General features: G+C 38.0%; 1 protein-coding gene across 1 annotated transcript in view; it reads left to right on the top strand.

The window, feature by feature from the left end:
- Positions 1-20,104, top strand: part of Wdr49 (WD repeat domain 49) — a 170,123-nt gene extending 150,019 nt beyond the window's left edge. Inside the window, exons 17-19 of the mRNA XM_051157307.1 lie at positions 3,710-3,819; positions 6,494-6,640; positions 19,964-20,104. Coding sequence (XP_051013264.1) covers positions 3,710-3,819; positions 6,494-6,640; positions 19,964-20,094 — 388 coding nt within the window. The 3' untranslated portion in view covers positions 20,095-20,104. The remainder of the gene's footprint in view (positions 1-3,709; positions 3,820-6,493; positions 6,641-19,963) is intronic.
- Positions 20,105-23,979: the final 3,875 nt, after the last annotated feature.

Below are 23,979 nucleotides of genomic sequence, written 5' to 3'. Positions count from 1 at the left end.
CTTAGTCCCCTCCCCTATGACTGTTCCTGAAGGGGATTTCCTCACCCTGTATATGCTCATAGGGTATCAAGTCTCTTCTTGATAACCTGGTAGCACTCAGAGGAAGGATAGCAGGTTACAGCAAGCTTCTTATTGGTGTGAACTTGACAATATAAGTCACTGGGTAGTAAAAGTTAATATCAACAGTCAAGTGACAATATGTCCGTGTTAGTGTGTAATTAATATGACACTTCAGCCCTGTTGCCTTGCTTTCAATGACCAATAACTCCAGCGCAACTACATGAAAAACATCAGGCATGTCCAAACTAAGGGTTAGTATGCTAAAAACATGACGAATGTTCCCTGAAACCATCAAGGTTTTGTTAAACAATAACAAAAAAATATGAGAAAGTGTCATAGGCTAAAGAAGGCTCAGAATGCAGATACTTAAAGAGAATTTCGACATTACAGAAAAAAGACACTAAGGAAAAAAAACAGCAAGATTGACACTAATAAAATTTGTAGTTTGTCTAATAATCAGGCACTAATATTGACTTTTAAGATAAATAATTTCTTGAAATTAATTTAATTACTTTATTTGTAAGTGTATATGTATGTTTTTATAAGTTCATGTACACCATTTGCTTATCACAGCCCATGAAGACCAGGAAGCATCAGATTCCCTGAAACAAGAGTTATAGGTGATAGTTATAAAAAGGGAGGACATGATTATATAAAGCGAGGAAGGTTTTTAATATAGATATGAGGAGTACAGCTACAGACATCAGGCAGAGTCTAGAGCAGGAAAAGAATATGGCCAGCAGACTGAGCCAGTCCATGAAAGGAAGAGAGGAGTGAGAGTGAGAAAGGAAGAGGAGAGATGACCAAGATACAGGGGCAAGACAGGGGGAAGACAAAGAGATGACTGAGAGGTGGCACAGCTGAAATGGCAGGGTTATATAGGAAAGAGAACCTGGGGGAAAAGGATGGCAAGAAGCTGGAGATGTTCGGGGTAGGCGACAGGGTGAGAAAAGTGGAGAAGAGCTACAGATAGTTATGATACTGAGACCGCCTGAAGGCCAGCATCTACTTTGGTAAACTAATGTGGACCATTGATAGGAATCTGTCCAGAGATTATTTTTGAACTTGACAGTTGTGAGCTGGCATGCGGGTACTTGAACCTGAACACTGGTCCTCTTCATGAGCAGTAAGCACTCTTAACTACTGAGGTAGCTTTCCAGCTCCTAATAATGCTTTCTTAAAAAACATAATAAGTATTAAGGTAAGATACCCTGTAGACTCAATTTTCTTAACCAAAATATTTTATTAACAACTTAGTGAGCGAGCCTACGTCAATTATAACCCGATTAATCAAAACAGTAGGAAATGAGGATTAATGGATACAATAACAAAACCTTAAGGATATCAGTTCCAAGGAATGATTCTCTGGTTGGGAGCCGCAAGATTTCTTTCACTGGAACCTGGGGTAACCAGACCCCAGAGCCTCAGCAGGAGCCAGAGCTCTGAAGCCTTCCCTAGAGCTGAGCGGTTTTCTCTAGGAGCGTCTTGAAGGGCAACGATGAACAGCCAAATCTTTACCAAGTCTCCAATCCCCCTGCCACCAGTTCTGGGCTCATTTATATATCTCCTCCCAGAGTCTGTTTGTTCATGAGCTCTTTTTAGCTGGCAGCAATTCAGCTCCTGCATGAGGTGGTTGCTCTTCCAGTGAATTAACATCACCTGTTCTCTCAAGAGACTGTTCTGATCCCACATTTGGGATCCTAAAGAACAGGTTTCTCTCCTTCTATACCCAAAGGAGCAAAAAAAAAAAAAAAAAAAAAAAAAAAAAAAAAAAAAAGAGTAAGGGTTGTCTTTTTATAAACCTAAAAATGCTTCCCAGAGTGAAATGTTTATCAATGAATAAAAAATCTGTCAATAAATTTCTAAATCATATAAGGTACATCTGGTAGTAACTTTAGAAATGATACACAGATTGACTTGTATTGATCTTGAGTTTGTAAAATAGTGTAAAAATAGACACACCATGGAACTTTTGTCTATTAGACCTATTTAAAACCACAGCAAGATGGTTGGAGAAATAGCTCAATGGTAAAGGCCTTTGCTGGTGGTGTGGAAGACTGGAGTTTGTTTCCAAGCACTATATCTGGAGATAACAACCATTTTATAGAAAGAAAATTGAGACTGAGGTTTTAAGAATTGTGTCATGACTCCATAGTTATAAAACCTGTAACATAATTACAAATAAAAATTATCAGGTGGGAGAGTGGTGAACATGAAAGGCCCGGAAATATGGGAAAGGGATTCAGAAATAGGAAGTTGGAAAGTTCCCATTGTTCCACGTGACTTGAGGAAGGTGGCTATTTTCAGATCTGGTGTTCTTTGCACACTCATGGTGACTTTTGAAAACAGAAGTTTTATATGTTAAGTTGGACACCTATGGTAGTGAATGGTAAGTATCTGAGATAATTTTCTCTTTTCTTGCAGTGCTGAATAATGGTATAAAACATTTTCTAACCCGGGTGGTGGTGGTGCATGCCTTTAATCCCAGCACTGGGGAGGTAGAAACAGGTGGATCGCTGTGAGTTGGAGGCCAGCCTGATTACAAAGCAAATCCAGGACAGGCAAGACTACACAGAGAAACCCTGTCTTGAAAAACCAAAAAAAATTTTTCCCACTTTGTATTAGTCAGAGTTCTTTAAAAGAACAGAATCGAGTCTGTGTGTGTGTGTGTGTGTGTGTGTGTGTGTGTGTGTGTGTGTAATTTATTAGAATAGCTTCAAAAGTGTGGTCTGCTTAGTCCAACCATGGCTAACTTGCTGCAGAAAGGCCAAGAATCCAGTAGACATCCATCAGACTGAATGTCTCAGTAGTTCCAGGCTGGTGATAGAGTACCAGAAGTTTCCTGGAGAGATTCTGGTCTCCAGTCAAGACTGCAAAGCCAAAGAGAAGGGTCAGGACACCAGTAAAGGAATGCCTTATAAGCAGGATAGATGAAGTTTCCAGTAAAACTGGAGGCAAACACACAAAATATAAGAGTTTCCTTCTATGTCTTTTTACCTGTGCTATTACCAGAAAGCATGGCCCAGGTGTAGGGTATGTCTTCCCAGCTAAAATGGTTCAATCAATAAAATCATTCACATCTGTGTCAGCTGCTTGGGTTTTAGTTGATTGCAGATGTAATCAAATTGACAACCAAGATTAGCTACCATAGCTCCGCAAGTTCATTGATAGGGGATTTTATATTCATTTCAGCTCATCTAAAGTTTTCTTATAGATCCATATAGAATCTTAAAAATACTTTTAACTTTTGATAATATAAGACAAGAGCCATGATTTAAGAGGTGCTGACAGATGCCAACAATGCTCACTGTTTGTGGGTCTTGGCATCTAACCACAAGGCAAGGGAAACGTAAATTAGTTATAGTAAAATTCTCCTTTGTATCATTTTCCCCTGACTTTGAAGCTACAGAAAAGTCTTTTCTGGACTACACCTTTGTATTCTCTTTTCTATGCTATCACCTGAGTATTGGACATTGCTATTCAAAGGAATGGCTTCACTAGTTTATACGTGTATCGCTATCATGACTTACAAACATAGAAATAAACATACTTTCTGTAAAAGTAAGATATATATATATTACCATAACCAGAAAGCATCTGCTCATCCTTATAGCCATTTTTACATTTTATCATGAATTATTTATTTCAGCTTCAGATCATCAGAAGAAATGAATTTCAGTCTAAAATATAAGAAGAGAAATATCTGTAAGAAAAAAACATATAAACCTTGTTGTGATGAAATTCTACAAAAATCAGCCAGTAAGTAATTGCTATTGACACAGTCTAGAATGACATTTTATAGAATAATGTTACTAGAATGGAGAACTATGTTGTCTAATAAGAATGTTCATTTTTCCTTAATAAATATAATGTGTGATTTTATTCTCTTCATCTGGTGAAAGAGGATAGTAAGACAAGCCCATTAAATAACATGCAAGATTTACAGCATATATAACATATTCTAAGGTCTAAGCCATCTAAGCCAGAAAAACTATATAAGTTCCAAAAATAAGAATAGCACCAAAATACTTTATCTAACTGCTAAACAACCCCAACTCCCACTGCCCCCCAAGAAAAACACAAAGCAAAAAACAAATTAGGGACAAGTGATATGGCTTTGTGGGTACAGCATCTGCAAGCCTTACATCTTAGTTTCATTATGGCATATTGTGTCTATAGGAAGCAGAGAGGGCGATATGAATGCTGTTGCTAAGCATGATTTCTCCTTTTACCCTGTCTAGAATCACAGCCTATGGGGTGGTGCCACCTATATTTAGAGTGGGTCTTCCCTCATCATTTAAACCTCACTGGAAACATGCTTACCAACATTTTCAGAGGTGTGTTTGCCATGTGATTATGAATCCTAGACTCATTTACTGTGAAAACTACCCATTAATAAAGTTAGAGGTGGAATCTAAAAATGTTGATCTGAAGGAAGTTGGGGAATTGGAGGAGGAAGAATGGGAAAAATTTTGAACAATAACTGGAAAGAAGCAAGAAGGTCCCATGGCCTTCTATATAGTAGGATATTTTTTTCATCGTAAAATGATAAGTATTTGGGAACATACAGTTAGATTGATTCATACATATACAATGTTAAGTATGTAAAAAACATCAAATAGCACCAATTTATTATTGTATGTATTCTTTTTATATATTAGTTAAAAACCATTAATTTTATTCAAAAACTAAAAAGATAAAATATGAAATGAGTGAAAAGCATTTTCCTTCCAGGAATCCCAAAGCTATATGTAAACGATATCATTCTAAACTAGTGTTTGACTGACCAGAAAAATTACAGAAAAATATAATTGAAAACCTATAATGGTGGTGTATATCTGTAGTGCCAGCATTTAAGATGTGAATATTGGCAATTTAAGCATGGAAATTTGAGACTGTACTTAACATAAGATGGTCCTGTCTCAAAATGATGATGATGATGATACTGCTTATGATAATTGTAGCATGGAATCATTGTTACACTAAAGTCTATTTCTCTGATTCTTAGAGGCATAGATGAAGATTATTCCTGAAGCTATAAAATTTAATGAAACTGATTACTATAACATTTTCTTTAAAACATATTTAATAGCTGGACTTTCATGAGGCAGATACAGTGACTTTAGTATTTTTGGTGAAACTACTCTCAAAATGTACATGGTAACTTGTTGACAATACCCATTCCATAAGTGCATTTTTGTCAGGGATCTATGACATATCACATGTAAAATACATTAATCATTGCCAGCTGTCTTACCTCAGAGCATGGCTTCATAAGTTCAGCACACTTGTAGTTGGTAAATGGTGTAGAACTCATCAGTTGTGTGAACACCGATAAATTATTGATGAGGAATGTGAGATTTTAAGGCTGTAATGACCCCTTACAAATGGGATGAGTGCTTGACTTAGCACCCTGACTCTCAAAGAGTGAGTACTGGCCTGGCACCCTCACCATTATGGAACACATTAAAAATGTAAATTCTGGGGCTGGAGAGATGGCTCGGCGGGTAAGAGCACTGACTGCTTTTCCAGAGGTCCTGAGTTCAATTCCCAGCAACCACATGGTGGCTCACAACCATCTCTAATGTGATCTGGTGCCCTCTTCTGGTGTGCAGGCACACATGCAGGCAGAACACTGTATATATAATAAATAAATAAATAAATAAATCTTTGTTTAAAAAAAAGAAATATAAATTCTGGTACCTTCATTCCCTTTTTTACGCACACACACACACACATGGTGACCCATGGCTTAACAAGCTCTCTAACTGATAGTTCTTGTGCATGATAGAGTTGGAGAACTATGGACTTAGAGTATGCCTCCGAGACCACGTGCAGCGTGATAGGAAAAGCACAGTTCCTGCTTACTTATGAACTGAATTTTTTTCATTATTCTCTTGTCACATGAGGTAAAAACTTTTTACAGTTCATGCAGAACTTTGCTTTTAATGTGTGGCTCACATAGATCCTCTACTTTTTCACAGACCAAATAAATAAAATGCCGCTCTGGCTTATATTATAGTGGAATGAAAAACATACCTGTCAATTCAAAATTTTAGATTTTTTTTTTTTTGTTCAAGAAACACTGAAAAAACATATTCCATTTCACAAAGGATATAATTTTCTTGGAGATAAAAGAGAAATTGAAGCCTTTCCGAGACTGTAGAATGCTTACTTTCAAGGGAATATTGTAGAAAAATATACAAAATGCAAAATAAATGAAAAGGAAGCCTTGAGTTCCTCTTTGTCCCTTTGAGCGGAAAGGCCCCTGTGGGATTATGTTGAGGAGCTGTGCTTAGAGGATGTAGTGGTCCCTGCAGCTGCACCAGCTGAGTGACAGAAAGGTTAAAATTTAACGCAGTCGCTCATTTCAAAGAGTTAATGACATTGTCCTTTTTCCTCTCTTCCTTCTCTTAAAATTTGCTGTTGGAAGGCATATTTGGGTCCTTAAGCCTTGGAATCCTGAAAGAGCTCCCTGATGTGAGTAAGCCTGAGTTTCTTCTTGACCCTGACAAATACTTTAAGGAAGGACCGGAGGAGGATGAGCCCCAAATTCCTGATCTTCCTTTGCTCTCTGAAAGTAAGTCCTCAGCTAGCCTATCATAACCATCCTTTCTGCATGCAACTCAACCAAAGGAAAAAGAAAGAAATGTAGGATAGCACGAAAACACCACAATTGTAAGTTGCCTTGGATCAAAGTGTGGCGTGGTTGTCAAGGTTTACAGCGCCGTGCTCTCAGGAAAAAAGAGCCAGCACGCTGCAATATGTGAAATGGATGTGACTATTTTGTCACTGTCCTGAAAGCAGACTGCCTTGGATACACTGAATCTGCCACGGATGAGTACCTCTCCTTCCTAAATAACTTCATTTTCAAAACTGATACCAGTGACAGAAACATCATGAGAGTCTAAATATTTAGAGGAGAGTCTGTGACAGTCTGGCTCTGCTCTTCCCGTGCCTCTCTCTATAAATAGAGGCTACTTAAAGCGCATTGTCTCTGAGGCCTCAGCTGCAGTGTGGGGCTAATAAGAGAGGACAAGAAAGCTTAACTTGAAAAATGCAAGTGAGTGCTCTCTGAGGACTTCGAAAGAACATGTGCACAAGCGTGCTCTATTTTTCAGACTATTCTAGCCTTTGCAGTTTATGAGCATTTGAAGAATAAGATCTGTGCAAACATCTTTCCTACAAAGGAAGCCTTGTGGGAATTCAGGCAACACAACCTGTAACTGAGCAAGGCACTGAGAAAGCATATGGGCGCTGTAAGGGTTCTCGTTTAAAATAATTGATGGAAATAGAGTGTTTTCAGTTTGTAATATTGAAAGGAACAGAACTCCATGGCAGTCATTTGAGCCACAGAGCCTATAAACTTTTCCAGTTTCTGTCGTAGGGTTCAACATCATTCTTGAACATTACTTTTGCAGGAGAGAGTTGTTTACTTATCTCTACACTTGGAAACATTTAGGCTTCTTTTTGCTTAGTCCTCAATGGAAAAGGAGTCCTAACTGGTCATGTTTTTTTTTTTTTTTTCCTTCAAATTTCAGTTATCATCTAGAACCACTGTCATTTCTTTTGTTTTATTTAAGTAATTTATTCATATTCTATCTTGATTATTATCCCCTCACTTGTCTCTTCTTGTTCTCCATTTCTCTCTCTTTCACCCTATTCCCACCCTGTGACAGAAGGGGACCTCCTCCCCTACCATATGATCACAGCCTATCAGGTCTCATCCAGATAGCCTGATTTCCCTTCCTCTGAGTGCCACCAGACTCCTCACCAAGGGGAAGTGGTCAAACAGGGGGCACCAGAGATCAAGTCAAAGTCAGTCCCCACTTTCTACACAACTGTGGAGAGTATGTTGTCCATTGGCTAGATCTGAATGGGGGTCTAGGTTTACTGCATGCATTATCCTTGGTTAGTACAGTAGTTTGTGTAGGCCCCTCTGGGTCCAGATCCACCAACCTCGCTGGTTCTTATCACTACTCTTTCCAGTCTCTGACTACCACTTTGCTAGATCTTTCTTAAATGTCTTCATTTCCAAATTTGTAATTATTTGCATTTTTCCTCATTTCTCTTAGAAGTATTTACCCAGTCGGCCATGCAGTCATTTTTTTTTCATCAGGATGATTTAATGTTTCGAATGAACATGTGTTTTAGGAAGATGGGTCCAAAGACACAGTGTTTGCTACTGCTAGATTTTGGATCTCCGGAATCCATGCAGTTTGATGGGTGTACATGGTTGTAGCCTGTAATGCTAGCCCTCAAGAATTAGGAGAGTCAGAGAGAGGCTCCTTAGGGGAAGCTGGCTAGCTAGAATCACTTCTTTAGAAATACTGGGAACATACAGAGGCTCCTTTGGGCCTCATACACACATGCATACTCATGCACATGCACCAACACAACATGCACCTGAACATGTGTGATCATGTAAACACAGGCTCTCTATACACACATTAAAAACCAAATGAATATGGGAAAAGTTTATCTTGCAGGAACCACAGAGAACCTGGGCATAGCTGCTAAAAAAAAAAAAAAAAAAAAAAAAAAAAGATTCAGAGAGTCAGTGCAAAACACAGGGGATGAACATACAAGGAAACCAAGGTGGAAGAAAAAGATAGAATTCAGGCAAAACAAACAAACAAACAAACAAACATGACTTGGAATATAAAAAAGGCACAGGCCAAGCAGGGGAAGAGAGAGGCAACCAAAAGCACAAACCTCTCCTCAGCTTTTAGCGTTGCTGCTTATGGAGGGACTGCTCTTTGTCTACAGTATTAGGAAGGCATACTAGAATTCACCTTATGCACAGGGAGAGTGTCCTTTTGGTGGTAATAGGGATGGGATGATATCTGGGTGGAAATACTAAAGATACATGGAAAACTAAGACATTTGTGAAGAACAGTAATTCCATCCTTGATTTCTTCATTTCATATTTTCTTATAACTTACTGAAAATTTAAACATACAGTTTCTTTCACAGTTTCTTTCTTTAACTTTCCTTTTGTCCTTTAATTTTTTATTCATTGGTTAGTTCAAAGGCTCACCTGGTACAGGTATCTGCCATACAAAGCTGATGATCTGAGCTTACTTCCTGAAATTCAACTTGGAAGGAGAGAAGCCACTTCTAAATGTGGCCCTCTAAAGTCCACAAGTGCTTGTGACACCCCTGTGCCAGCTCTCTGACTCTGTCTCTGTTAGTCTTTCCCTCTTACAATAGAAGTGATAAATGAATAAAATTTTAAAGTATTTTAGATCACCTGGCTTGTCCTCTGGTGAAAATAATTCAGTCTTTCAAATGCCTTACAATTGTGTGTGACAGGGTATTCACAGCAGTGGCAGCAGAATGTGGGATATGGCACAACATCCATCAGGGTGTTGTGCCAAAGGCAACAGGAACAAGTCAGTGTCCTGGCTAGAGTTTAGGAAGTCCTTCAGAATAAGAATTCCATGTGAGGTGAGACTTAACAGATGAATAGGATTTCAAACAGGAGATCTAGAATTCAAGATGGGAAATGACACAAGGAGAGACCCACCAGGGATGAAGAGGAGACATAAATAAAAATTACACAATGCTTGCAATGGGCAACATCATCCACTGAAATAGTAACAGAATTTGACACATGAGTAGAGGTGTTAGAACGAGGTGACATAAAGTACTCATGTGCCACCTAGAAATCAAAGCCAGCTCTAGAGGACATTAGAAAATTTGTAACATGCTCTGTATAACTTCCTGGAGTTCACCCATCACAGATATGAATGCTATATGTATCTAGCCTGTTCTAGATATTAATTGCCTTCTTTGTATGTCATGTTTTCTAAGGTAGAGATTGAATGTGCTTGTGTCAATGCTTGGAGACACAGAGATAATCTGAAGAAGTTCAGCACACACATATGTGCTAGTTAGGATTTCTATTGTGTTGAAACACAGTGGCCAAAGCAACCCAAGAAGGAAAGCCTTTGTTTGGCTTATGTATCTGAGTCACAGGATATTGAGGGAAGCCAAGGTAGGGTCTCAAACTGAGCAGGAGCCTGGAGGCAGGAGCTGATGCAGATGACACAGAAGACTGCTACTAACTGGCTTGCCCCTCATGGCTATTTCAAAGTGCTTTCTCATAGAAGCCAAGACTACCAGATCAGAGGTGTGCTCTTCCGGAATGGGCTGAACCTTACTTTTCTATCACTAATTTTAAAAAAGTGCCCTTCTTCAGTTTTGCCTGTAGGCTGATCTTATGGGGGGCATTTTCTAAGTTGACGCCATCTCCTCTTGGATGATTATAGCTTTTATCAAGTTGACACAAAACTATCCAGTAAAAGATTATATATATATGCAAAAAGACCCATACTCACAACAAAACAAGATATAAGTATGAATGGCTTGTGTGGAAGGAATCAAAAGGTGATCTTTCATCTTCACATGCCCACAATCATTCACTCTCTCAGACACATACACTTGCATATACAAGAAACAGTCATAAACACACATTGACACACATTTATTCTCAGCACCCAGACCCCATGTGGCTTAGACATGCACATACCCTGTACATGATGCCACAATCACTGTGAGTTCATATGTGTGCCTGTCCTGCTGTATCTACAAAGCACTGTTTCCTTGTCTTCCATTCCCACTGGCCCTTATCATTTCTCCATAGCCCTTTCCAGAATATCCTGAGCCTCAGTGAGAGCGATTTGATGAAGCCATCTATTTCAGGCCATGTGTTCCAAGGTCTCTCATTCTCTACACATTGCCTAGTTGTGAGTCTCTTTATTTGTCTCCATCTATTACAGGAGAGTTTACTTATTAGAGGTTGTAGAATCTGGAAGAATGGAGCCTAAAAATGAATCAGACTAAAGTCTCATGCAACAGTCAACTATATTCAGAATAGGAACAATTTATACTCCAAGTGTTTAAAAAGATCACATGAGAAAATTCTCATGAGTTCAAGCTGTATAGAATCATAAGTGCAAGCTTCATGTTGTAAAACATGTTTTTTCTATAGAGACATATAGACAGATAATAGCCCATTGTAATGAATAATCTAAGTAAAGTCACCCATCTCTGCTACCCCTGGGAGAGCATGAAAATACTTGTTAGGAACAATTTAATGTTTTTAAAGGTTCTTGCCTTGTTTTTTGTTTTGTTTTGTTTTTTGTTTTTTGATTTGTTCTTTGAAGTTTTCTCAGAAGCACTCAGAATTTTCCTCACACGACTCCATTTTTGGATCATGTTCCAACACAGGAGAAAGCTTTTCTGATGATGGCTTAGGAAGACTCTGATCTAAGAGTTTAGCAGAATATTTTTAGGAGTCATTTTATTGCTATGTTCCTTTAGCATATTAGTATATTTGATTTAGCCTACATCCATGGTCTATCTAGTCTCAGGTTCCTGGCCACTTTATGAGTGTCAGGCATGGGTTCCTCTCATTGAGTGGACTTTAAGTCCCATAAGGTAAGTGGTTGGTTACTCACAAATTTCTCATTGTATATACTATTACTTTACCATATACGTGCACACCCCTTGGGAAGAAGGAAAGATAAAGCATAGCAACTGAGGAGCAGCACAGCCAAGACACAGATTTTAGAATTAATTTCAGGTTCAGCTTTGTTTCTCATCTAATTTTAAATGCAATATATAACCATTACAACCAAGTGGGCATTTGGAAATGGAATTCTGGAGAAGATAGGAATAGGGCTTTAGTCACACAGTCATTATCCCTAGTAAAGTATAAAGTAGTAACTTTACAAGGAAGAAATTCCACTTATAAAGGGAATAAAGCAAGAAAACAATAGCAAAGATTATTTGGCAATTGTACCATAAAAGGCGTTTTGCCAGCTACCTTCAGTGCTCTAAATGATTACTTTGGAACATGGGATGCCTTTGAACACTTCCTAATCCCCAGGTGGCTTTTCAGTCTTGGCTGTTGGGCTTTTAATATCCTTTTGTATTCTCTGTCTTTCTTTTTCAGCTTGAGACATCTTGTGCTCCCTCTCTTTAGCTTCCGTGTTGTTCCCAATGGGTTCTCAAACAGCTTGAACTCCCCCTTTCATACGTCTTATTCATAGTCCTTAAAGCTAGCACAGGGTCAGGTTTCCTAGTGAAATCGCAGAATTATTCCTAAGGATTCTATGAATCTCTAAAGCTTTCAGTGTACAGAATTTGCCGTATTAGGGACACTTCAGGCAAAGTGGGTTTTGTTATTGTTGTTGTGGTCTGTGGAGACAAATTACAAGGGGTGGTAATTAAAGAGATGATTTTATTTAGGCTATTGGAATAAGGAGACTCTCATTAAGGAGGGCCAACTCAGAGGGTTGGAAAGAGGCCTGTGCTTTTGCACAAATGAAGAAGTCATTTGTGAGTCTTTGAAAACAATGAAGAAGGATAGAAAGGGTCATGTCTCAGTAATGTGAGAGCAATTGAGGTGTTTTATGATTAATTGTTTCTGGAGCACGAAAGAGCAATGGACTCTCTTAACTACTTCTGCATCAAAGAAGCTTATTCTCAGGTAAAAGTGAACATTGTCAGTTTCAGGACCTGTTTAGTGGGTTAGGAATGAGTACCAATTACTTCTGAACCAGCTGAACGAGGCCAGAAGCGTTCTGGACATGGTAAAGCAAGAACTCAGACACAATATTTCAGGAATCTGTTGTCATAGCTCCTGCAACACTTGCTGAACCACATGTTGGGAGATGGTAGTTTTGGTTGGCTATAGCTCTTAGAATCTGGCAGTGTTCGAGCTGTTGGGCTCTTAGTGATGCCATTGGGTGGCGGTGGACAGTAATTGGAAGTTAGTTTAGAGGGTTCTATCTTGAAAGGGGGGAAAAAAAGAACTGAGAATGGGTAATGATACAGAGAAATCAGCTTTAACATAATTTAGATACAGCTACCCAAACTGCTATCTCTGAGGAGGGAAGGAAGTCAATTAAGTCTACCTGACAGGAGAGTTGCATGTCTATAGTAACTTCCTGCTTTAGTCTGCTTTCTGATGCTGTGATAAACATTTGATTACATTCAATTCAACGTAGAGAGAAAATACTTTGACTCATGGGTTCAGAGGTTTCAGTTCATGTCTACTTAGCATTGCTGCTCTTGGCCTATGACTAAAGACTACACCAACGCAGAAAACATGTGGCAAAAGATGGTCACCTTACTTAGCTTGACCAAATAGAAAAACCAGGAAGGGAAAGAGCACCAACACCTGCTTCTAGAACAAGTCACTAGTAACCTAACTTCCTTCTATTAGACTCTGTCTCCCAAGGTTCCCGTATCCCAAGAATGCTACAGGCTGGTGAAAAAGAACCTTTAACAGATGAGTCTTTAGGTTATACTTTGAAGTCATTCTGCCTGCAAATTCAGAAAGAGACAAAATAATTCAAGTCTAGTGTGCTCAGCCTGAATCTGATGATCTGAAAGGCTGTTCATGATAAAATATAGTTTTCCATTGAAGCACAAGATTTTTCTCTGTGACTCTTACATTACAGTTTGAAAATATACACATAGATTTTGTTCCAAATCTAGTCATATATATATATATATATATATATATATATATATATATATATGGGTTATGTAGCTTTGTTTAATAAGATAAAGCCATCATTAAATTCACAAACACTTACCAATACTTGGAGGACTATAAATTATCTGAATATGTGAAAAAGATACTTTGTAGCTGTTGAGAGAGCTCAGAGGGAAAAGGCACCTGCAGCTTACCCTGATGAGCACAGTTAAGATTCCTGGAACTCACATGGTAGAACTAAAGAACTAACTTCCATAATTTGTCCTCTCATTTTCATTTGCACATTGTGGAATGCATGCGCCACACAAATGCATATACACATATGTATACAAAAATAAATAAAAGTGAAAAAAAGATATTTTGAGAAGATAAACAGATAATGGCCTCTATCAACATAATTGGTAATCATACGAAGATTGCCACTTTACCCTGTCACCATTTTTGCCACGAACCTGATCTTTTGATCTTTTTTTTTTTTTAATTTGAAAATACATTCTTCTCTCATATAATAGATCCTGACCACAATTTCTCCAATCTCTACTCTTCCCAGCTTATTCTAACCTGATAGAAGCTGAAATTGAACAGGTTGGCAGTGCTGTTCTAGATACATATTGAGTCATTTTACTCAGGATGTCACAATGTGACCAAGACTCAGTTTCTGCCCTTAGTTGGCAAGATCCGCAAGTGACCCTCACGTCCATTGTACACTGGAGGCAGATAAAGTGTTCAGTCAGAATAGTGTGCATCATTTAGAACGTGGCTGGGAATATGGGTGAGGGAGAAGGGTTTTCAGGAACCTGAACATTCACAGATTATCCACAGCTGGCTTTTAGGCAGTGTTAATATAGCATCTTACATGTTTCGGGTAATCTTTGAGAATTTTGCTATAGGTGTCAGTTTGAAGATGTCAGTGGGAAAAAGAAGGCCAGATGGCAGCAGATAAGCCAACTTGGCCATTCATAAGTCAGGGCATCATGTTATTTTATTGAAAATGTTTTTTTTAGTGTTTCACAACCAGCACATACCTTATTTTTATCACTATGAAAATACTTTGTGGCTGCCATTATAGAAAATTTTGTCAGACAGCCAACAAGGAAATGAGGTGTTTTTCCACGTAGGAAAGAATGAATGCAAATGGTTACAGATAATAATAGATTTTTATTTCAATAATTATTCTTACTTATGTGTATGGATATGTCTCTTTGTGCATATGTCATGTGCACTGGCGCCTTTAGAAGAGGGCACTGGATGTCTTGGAACAAATGTTGCAGCCAGCTGTGAGCTGTACAACATGGGTACTAGGAACTGAACTCAGGTCCCCTGAAAGAACATCAAGAAATCTTGTGTGCTGAACCATCTATCCAGCCCATAGACACCATTTTTATTTGCATTGCATGTTTGTTTGTTGATTTTTTCTCTGTGTATGTGAAAGAGAGAGGTAGAGACAGAGGGACAGTCAGAGACAGAGAGAACATACGCATGCCATGATACACATACAGGTTAGAAGGCAACTTGTGATATTTGTTCTTTTCTTCTATCATGTGCCTTCCCATGGACAAACTCAGGCCGCTATGCTTGGCTAAGTGCTACCTGCTATGCTATCTCATCAGGCCCTAGATTTTGCCTTTTTGGGGCTGACATTATGGTTATGAACATATGGTTATGCATACCATGGACAACTAAACTTTTATCATTATTATTGAACACCAGTCTCCACAATGTAAAGAGCTCATAGTGTGAGGACTGAGCAGCACCCATTTACTTCTTTATTAGTTCAGCAGTGTACAGTGTGTGTGTGTGTGTGTGTGTGTGTGTGTGTGTGTAATGTTTGATCTCCTTTCATTAGGCAAAGACAATACTGGGTGCCAGGATGCAAGGTCAGGTAAGGGGTTTGATCCATTGAATTTATCATTCAGAGGGGATAGGCAGTAAATAGCTTTTGTCACTTGACTATGAAGTGTTGAAAGTTTGCTCCTCAGGTAGTAGAGCTATTTGGGAGATGGTGGTGAAATCTTAGGGAGCTGGAGGAAGCTGGTAGCTGGGAACATGTCCTTTAGAATTTTATCTTGTTCCTGCTCCCCCCCTCTCTGCTTTTTTACTGTCAGGTGAGAAACTATGGCCATATACTCCAACCGCCCTGTGCTCCCTCCCCATAGGCCCAGGATCAAAGGAACAAATGAACAGTGACCACTTCCTTAGAGGTGTTTTCTCAGAATTTGTCAGAGCACTGGGAAAACGAACATGCTAAGTAAATAAGCCAGAGCAAATCTAAGAATGTGTAGTACAAGCGCTATGCAGCAGATGAAGTGATGTAATAGAGCTTCCTATGCCGTCAGTATGCAATTAGCCAGGAGAGATCTGTATCCCCCATGCTGAAGCAAAGCAGAGCCCAAAGCACCCAGAGAAGGTCCTGCCTGGAAAGGCAGCAGCACAGGTCTCTGGCACATCAGGCAAATTCTGAGAGAAGGAATCTACAAAGACATTCAGCCAGAACACAGAACAGTCTAAGCACCATGCACAAGCCGCAAGGGAGCTTGACAAATTCACCTGTCTGTCTTTGTGATTTGTTGCAACCACTCTGTGGTAAACAATAGAATCGTGGCAGATGTAGTAGTCAGAACTGAATGGGAGAAATAGGGGCATCATGGCCCTAGAGTGGGACGTGGTTAAGGCAGGGTGGGGAGCCCCAAATAGCTACAAAATGCGTAGAGCTCAGTCATAAGGGAAGATTGATGCTTTGTGCAGAGGTCTTTCCTTTTCTTAGGAAAACTTTAGTACTGTTTTTATGCCTTCTAATTGATTAAGTCAGACATGCCAAATATTTCAAAAAAAGTTAGGAACCATTACTTGAACATGGAAAACAAATTGCTGGTGACTAACTGGAATCCGAGTCTAGTCAGTACATGATTTACATACACATGACAGTTAATCACAACAAAGCTATAGATTCTTTTAGAATCTTAAGCAATATTTTTTATTACAACTATGTTTGATTGTAGTCCTGCCTCTCTCCCTTTCCTGATGATAAACCATCATATATTTCTAGAGTGTCTTGGACGCTATGAGCTGCCCATCCACCTTGTTTTTGTTTCTCTCCAAGCAGCTGCTGTGGCCTTCTTAGACTTACCATTGTGTCATTTTCTTCTTGTGTAACTTTTGCAGTCTCAAATACTCAAAAGTATTTGGTTGTGTTCTTTACTTTTTTAGGCTGAAGATTGTACATTCCCTCTGAATATTTATGAAAATGGCCTTTGTTTGCAGGAATGATTTCCCCTCATTTTTCTTGTTGCCATCGAATTTAAAAGATGGAGAAGTAAGAATATGGAGTTATATAGCCATATTTGTACTACTAGTAAAGAGTGGTTTATTTTTTATCATTTACTAATTTTGTTGTTTTGTTTTGTGCTTTTATCTTATTTACCATACTTTATTTTATTTTTTTAATATTTGTGGGGGAGTATCTGATAGTGTAGATTATATATGTGCATGTATATTAAACATGCATATATGCATGTGTGTGCCTATGTCTGTGTCCCTATGAGTGTGTGTGTGTGTGTGTGTGTGTGTGTGTGTGTGTGTGTGTGTGTGTAGGTGAACACATGGTAAGCATGCGGAGGTCAGAGTACAGATACAATGGTTGTTCCCTCCTTTTACTTTGTTACTGAATACAGAAGGCTGGCTTTTCCTGTCTCTGCTTCTTCTTTCACTGTAGAAACAATAGGATTCTTTGCCTTGGTATTTAACATGCTCTGCAGGCAAGCTTCAGCTTTCACCCTGTGCCATTTTTTATCCCTTTATATTTCTATTCTCTTGCACTGAGTTAGTTATCCCATCATCTGGATGTTTCTCTGTACTTGCAAACAGTCTGCTTCTTCTCGCTTACAGGTCTTTCCATCTGTGTCAGTCTCTCTTCTTCTCTACCTGTCTGTATTTCTGCTGTTCCCCAGACCAGCTCTGGGGACAGTGAAGAGGAAAGAAGAGAGGTGGGTCTGCAGTAGGAAGAATTGAGCAGGCGGTGAACAGCTGGTCAAGGGAAACCAACCATTCCTTGAACGACTAGCTAGAGGAACTAGTTGTTGAGAAGAGGTTGAGGAATGGAGGACAAAGAAATACTTGCAGACCCAGGCATATGCGGGACAAGCTAACAGTCTTAAAGCCCAGGAGAACTTTATTTTCTGGCTCTCCGTCTGCCTCTGTCTCTGTCTTGCCTGCTGTCTGTTTGACCCCTTGTTCATTGTCACCCATCTTTCTTTCTCTCTTCATGTGTTCTGTTACCCATCTTTCTCTCTTGTTCCCTATCTATCTGTCTCTCTTGCTGTTCCCCATCTCACTCTAGCTTACTCTCTTATGCCTATTACTGACTTGTCATTCTTTTTTGGGCCAACCCTAGTATTTTATTAAAATGACATTCAATTTTTTCATTACAGATTACATCATGATTTTTCTCATCTTTTACAATCAACATGGCATTCAAAAATCAACAAAGTAAGAGAATAGTCTAACAAGGAAATAAAAAAAAGTTTTGTATAACCTACAATAAAGCATACAGCAAAAAATCAATTAATTTCCAAGCAATGGTCAGAATAACCTTATTATTTCTTAAACAATACTCAGGAAAGTTTAACCATAAATTTTCCCGGGATAAAGCAATTGTGTTTACAAGATTGCCATAGCAACATAGCTTGAACTAAATGTTCTCTAATAAATTAAAAGAAAAACTTCACTTACTCCCATTCCCAAGCCAACATGTGTGCTAGCCAAGCCTAGGCTAACTACCAAGGGGTCCTTTATCATAAAGTGTCTGTAAAGCATCACGTTCTAAGCACACCTTCTATTGCTCTCAAAGCAGATTCTAAAGAAACTTCTCTACAGGTAACAGTATCTAGCCAGGTACTGCTATGTCAAGGTCTTAACTTTCTTTCATGCAGTTTCTGCTTAGGTGCTCCTAGTCAGAGTGAAAAACTCTATAATTGTCTCAAGCCTTTGGCCAGATGCCCTCTTTCAACATTTTCTGTGGGAAAAGGTTTTCCCTGTATGATTTTCATTAGGGCTCAGAAATAAAGAGAAAAAGACAGTTTTTGGAGGAAAAAAACCCCAGATTTCTAGACAGAATTACACCTGGACCATACATAATATTTAAGGGCAGTGGTGATCAGCTGGAGATCTTTGGAACTTTGTCAAGCAAAGCCTCAACAGCTGTTCTGGATGTCTGGAGATCATGCTGGACAGTCAGAGGTCTCTGGAACTTTGTCCAGCAAAGCCTCTATGACTTGTCCTAATGTCTGTGACACATTTCAGCACCTTATCAAATGTTATCTAAAGCATTACATTAATCTTAATATATTGTTTTCAGTTCTTTATATATATGTGATATGTGTTGCCTGTTTTCTATTAGCACCAAATTCAATTGTTTATATTTATGATATAATTAACACGAGTGCTGCTTCTGCTTTTAATTAGTTCAAAGAAAAGCCTATGACGCAGCCATAGTGCACAACCTTTGTATAATGTTCTTCCAGTATACATATGTTGACTGACAGGGTTACAAAGGAGGTCAAAATTATGTCTTAGACTGTGTGGCACAATTTCCGCCCACTTCTTGCTGTGTGGTGTCACCAGCCGTAGGAATAATTTTTTTTTTTTTTTCTGTTTCGAAGCTACAAATCTCTGCACATTTAAGTGTTTGAAAGGATATGATTGCAGATGTGTGTGTTTAGTCATTCAGACAGTCAAACTGTGTGTTGATTATTTTAATTGTCTTATTTCAACACAGACTAATTTGTTCTGGGCTTTTTACAAGCCCTTGATAGCTGTTAAGTAGATTAAAAAAACAAAAACAGAAAACATCAGCTTATTTAGTCCTCACTCTTAAATCACCAATCTCTGCCATCATACACAGAAAGGGGTAGCATAAGCTGTGTGTTTGTGTGTGTGTGTCTGTGTGTGTGTATGTATGTATGTGTGTGTGTGAATGTGTATGTGTATGAGTGTGTATGTGTGTGTGTGAGTGTGTATGTATGTGTGTGAGTGTGTATGAGTGTTTCTACATGTGTGTGTTTGTGTGTATATGAGTATTTGTGTGTGTTTGTGTGTGTATATTTCTGTGTTTACATATATATATATATGCATGTGTTTGTGTGTGTATGTGTGTGTGTGTGTATGTGTGTGAGAGAGAAATGAGTCCTTTAAATTTAAATTAAAATAAAATGAACAGCAGAAGCTAAGGAAAAAATCTCCCCAGTAAATTCTTGGTTCTAGAAAAAACAAAAACCAAAACAACAACAACAACAACAACAACAACAAGAAAACAAAAACACCTTGAAGATTTCTCCCTGCCATTTCATTTAACTGGGTCTTTTACTAAATGTGATTTTCTTCATCTATTTGTAGCTTTGAAAGTTGTATTTGATGAGAAAAGCCTGTTCCCTAAAGAAATTCTCAATCGTGAAAGACATGGCAAATCGTTATGTCAAGAAACAAATGACGAAGTGAAGATAAGGCGAAATAAGAAACAATTATGATCAAGTAACAAACACACCACTGTGACATAAAGCACTCCTAAGAATGTCGAGAAGCACCCAGAATCTCTTTCTCTGTTACTTTATGTGTAAATGTTAAGATACTCGGTCTTCTGGCTTTGTGTTTAAGTTGACTTTACTCAGAATCTTCCCTATATTTGTATAATGTAAGAAGGAGAGGGAATATTGGCCTAAAGAAGAACAATGCTAGTTGGTATCATCTATTTCAGGAGAAAGTATTTTATGTAGTATTTTCTGTTATTTCCCTTGTAGACAAACATTTATAATATGTTTTATTATAAAAGTTTTAATTAAAACATGTAAAAGACAAATTGATAAAAATTTACTTAAGATAGTCTATCTTAATATTCTCTCTTCATAATTTTTCTCCAACAAATTTAATACTGACAATTAGATATTGATGATAGCAGCATGTCTCATTCTTTTAAATATACTTTTTATTTTCCCTATACAAATTTATGGTGCACAATGTTAAAATTTGGTACACATTAAAGTACTTAATTATCAAATTGGGATTGTCAACATCTACAAGTCATCAAATATTTTCAAGTGGTTTGGATTAACATGTGATCATTGCACACATGCATATATGCAGTGATTAATATTTCTATACATTTATCTAATATGTAGTAGTTAAGTCAGGATAATTGCTATTTCCTAGTAATAATATTTTATTTATGTTCATTGTCTTATGCTCTTAGTGGGGAATTGGTGGGAGTGACCTGCTTCTAATCTTGAAAATCCAAAAGCATACCAGATCCAAACAGATAATAGCCTTGAAAAAGAAGAAAAGTGCCTGGTCCTTCCTTTGTAAAGACATCACTGTCCACAAAGAGCCCACTAGGCAATGTTTGGTTCTGAAACCTACTGATTCCATGTGAGAAACTTTTCTTTATGTACATTATGCTCCAGGAAATCAATATTATTGTGATTTTTTGTTGTGTCCTTTAGAAAGAATTAATAAACGTATTTCCATTGGTTCAGTTTATTTATATATGTTTATATTTTAAAGTGGTCCTTAAAATATTTGGAATTTAAAATTCTTGCAATAGCACACGGTAGTAAATAATGCACAGCAGATAATTTTGATAAGGAACCAAAAGATTCAATCTATTTAAATCTCATATGCACTCCCTTCAACTTAATCTACTTTAATGTTCAAACGTGACATATTGTTCCAGTCTGAGAATGCCTAGTCATAAAATGTCAGTGTTGGGGTTATAACTCTGGCCTGTTTGCTTCTAAGATCAAGGCCTTTGTGACTTATTGTTCTGTTCACTTCTTTACAGGATATTTTTAAAGATATGAGCTTTAATAATAAAATTTCGAGCACGGGCAGACAAAACATTTTGGTTTGGGGATGGGTGGAGTGCAAAGGCTTTTTGAGAAGAGAATTGTCTTCTGTTTGTGTTTATGTGAATAGTGAGTGGGGAGTTTTAACTCTTACTTATGTGGTTTTACCTTCTTATTTAATTGAAATCATATATGGCAAAGATACAAGAAGTGTGTGTGTGTGCATGCGTGTGCACACGCACGCACATGCACTTACACTGAGGTGTTTATCTGGAAATTGTTCTTTACAGAAAATATATCATATGCAGCGGAATCTTTCTATGTAACAGAAAGCTGCAATTTGTCCTCAAATAAATAAAAATGTGTTTGCAAAGCACATACACATTTGTATACACATGTATATATGTACTCATGTCTATCATTTCCTGCCTTTCTGTCTGTACATCTATCTGTTGTCTGTCTGTATGTCTGTTTATCTGTCTTTTATATTGTCCAATGATACATATGGAATATACAAGTGTGGTAAATAGTAACTATTGGAGAAATGAACAAGAGGCATATGGAGATAGTGTGTCTTTTTACTATACAGGCAAATTTATATAAATTTGAAAATATTTCAAAGTAAATTTTTTTCTTTTTTTTATTAATTTATTCTTGTTACATCTCAATGGTTATCCCCTCCCTTATATCCTCCCATTCTTCCCTCCGTCCCATTTTCCACTTACTCTCCTCCCCTATGACTATGCCTGAGGGGGACTTCCTCCCCCTTTATATGCTCATAGGGTATCAAGTTTCTTCTTGGTAACCTGCTGTCCTTCCTCTGAGTGCCTCCAGGTCTCCCCCTCCAGGGGACATGGTCAAATGTGAGGCACCAGAGTATGTGAGAAAGTCATATCCCACTCTCCACTCAAGTGTGGAGACTGTTCTGACCATTGGCTAGATCTGGGTAGGAGTTTAAAGTTTATGGCCTGTATTGTCCTTGGCTGGTGCCCTAGTTTGAGCGATACCCCTGGGTCCAAATCTGCCTATCATAAAGAAACTGTGGTACATTTACACTATGGAATACTACACAGCTATTAAAAACAAGGAATTCCCGAAATTTGTGGACAAATGGATTGAGCTAGAAATGATCATAATGAGTGAGTTAACCCAGAAGCAGAAAGAATCAAATGGTATACACTCACTTATATCTGCATACTAGCCCAAGGGGCATGTCCCATGAAAACCTTCACTTACCAGGAAACTGGGACAGAGGGGAGGACATTCTATTGGGACTCTAGATGAGAGAAGCATGGGAGAATAGCAAAGTAGAAGGATCCAGAGGGTCCTAGAAATCTACAAGTAGAACAATATGATAGGCAGATTTGGGCCCAGGGGTCCCGCTCAAACTAAGGCACCAGCCAAGGACAATACAGGAGGTAAACTTTAAACCCCTTCCCAGATCTAGCCAATGATCAGAATATTCTCCACAGTTGAGTGGAGAGTGTGATATGACTTTCTCACGTACTCTGGTGCCTCACATTTGACCATGTCCCCTGGAGGGGGAGACCTGGTGGCACTCAGAGGAAGGATAACAGGCTACCAAGGAGAGACTTGATACCCTATGAGCATATACAGGGGGAGGAAGTCCCCCTCAGTCACAGTCATAGGGGAGGGGAGTAGGAGGAAAATGGGTGGGAGGGAAGAATAGGAGGATACAAGGGATGGGATAACCATTGAGATGTAACAAGAATAAATTAATAATAAAATAAAATAAATTTTAATCAGCTGAAAAAAAGAAGAAAAAAGAAAAATGCTTTATGTAAGAAAATGTGATATTGGGGGAAAAAAATCCAAGGTTTTAAAAAGAAACACATGGGAATGCCTCTATAATCAAAAATGCTTTAATGGACTAAGATGTAGGACATTGAGAGAGATGTTTGTTAGTGTGAATAAGAATCTAGGCTCAATCAGCAATGCTGAAACAAGTAAAAGCTAGCTAATTAGGAGATGGTGGCTTCTCACAGTCATGATACTTCTCAGGTCTGACACTGTGTATGACCATCTCAGAATACTGAAGACACTAACATGGTCCAAGGCCTGGGATAAAAGTTTTAGAATATGTTCATTTTAGTATGCATATGAATATTTTGCTTCTTTCTCATGATGCTAATAGAAATATTACTAAATTTGGTTATCAACAATTATGTTTTCTTCACTGAAGCCACACTAGATTTTCCATTACTCAGAGGCCATATTAATGATATATGTTTTTAATACACTCTTGCAATTGACATGATTGCGTTGAAGTACAGAAATGAGAAAAAAATTCCATTGAATTATGTATCTATTTTTTTTAAGTTTTTTAAAACATTTTTAATTTTGCATATATGTTTATATTATTACACATATATACAATAAACTACCTATAGCAAGAAGAACCTTGACACAATCAGGAATTATATAAATATTACATTCTTAGTGTTTTGGCTATTTGTATTCGGCATCTTTGAAGAAAACATCTTTCCATCTTGGTGTGTCTAAAATTCTGAATGTATTTTTTATTGATGGGTGCTTTGTAGAGAAAGTTATGTA

This window comes from Acomys russatus, chromosome 15 (assembly GCF_903995435.1).
Source record: "Acomys russatus chromosome 15, mAcoRus1.1, whole genome shotgun sequence".
NCBI lineage: Eukaryota > Metazoa > Chordata > Mammalia > Rodentia > Muridae > Acomys > Acomys russatus.
Note: the sequence above shows the minus strand (reverse complement) of the source record. Positions and strands in the feature narration are given on the sequence as shown.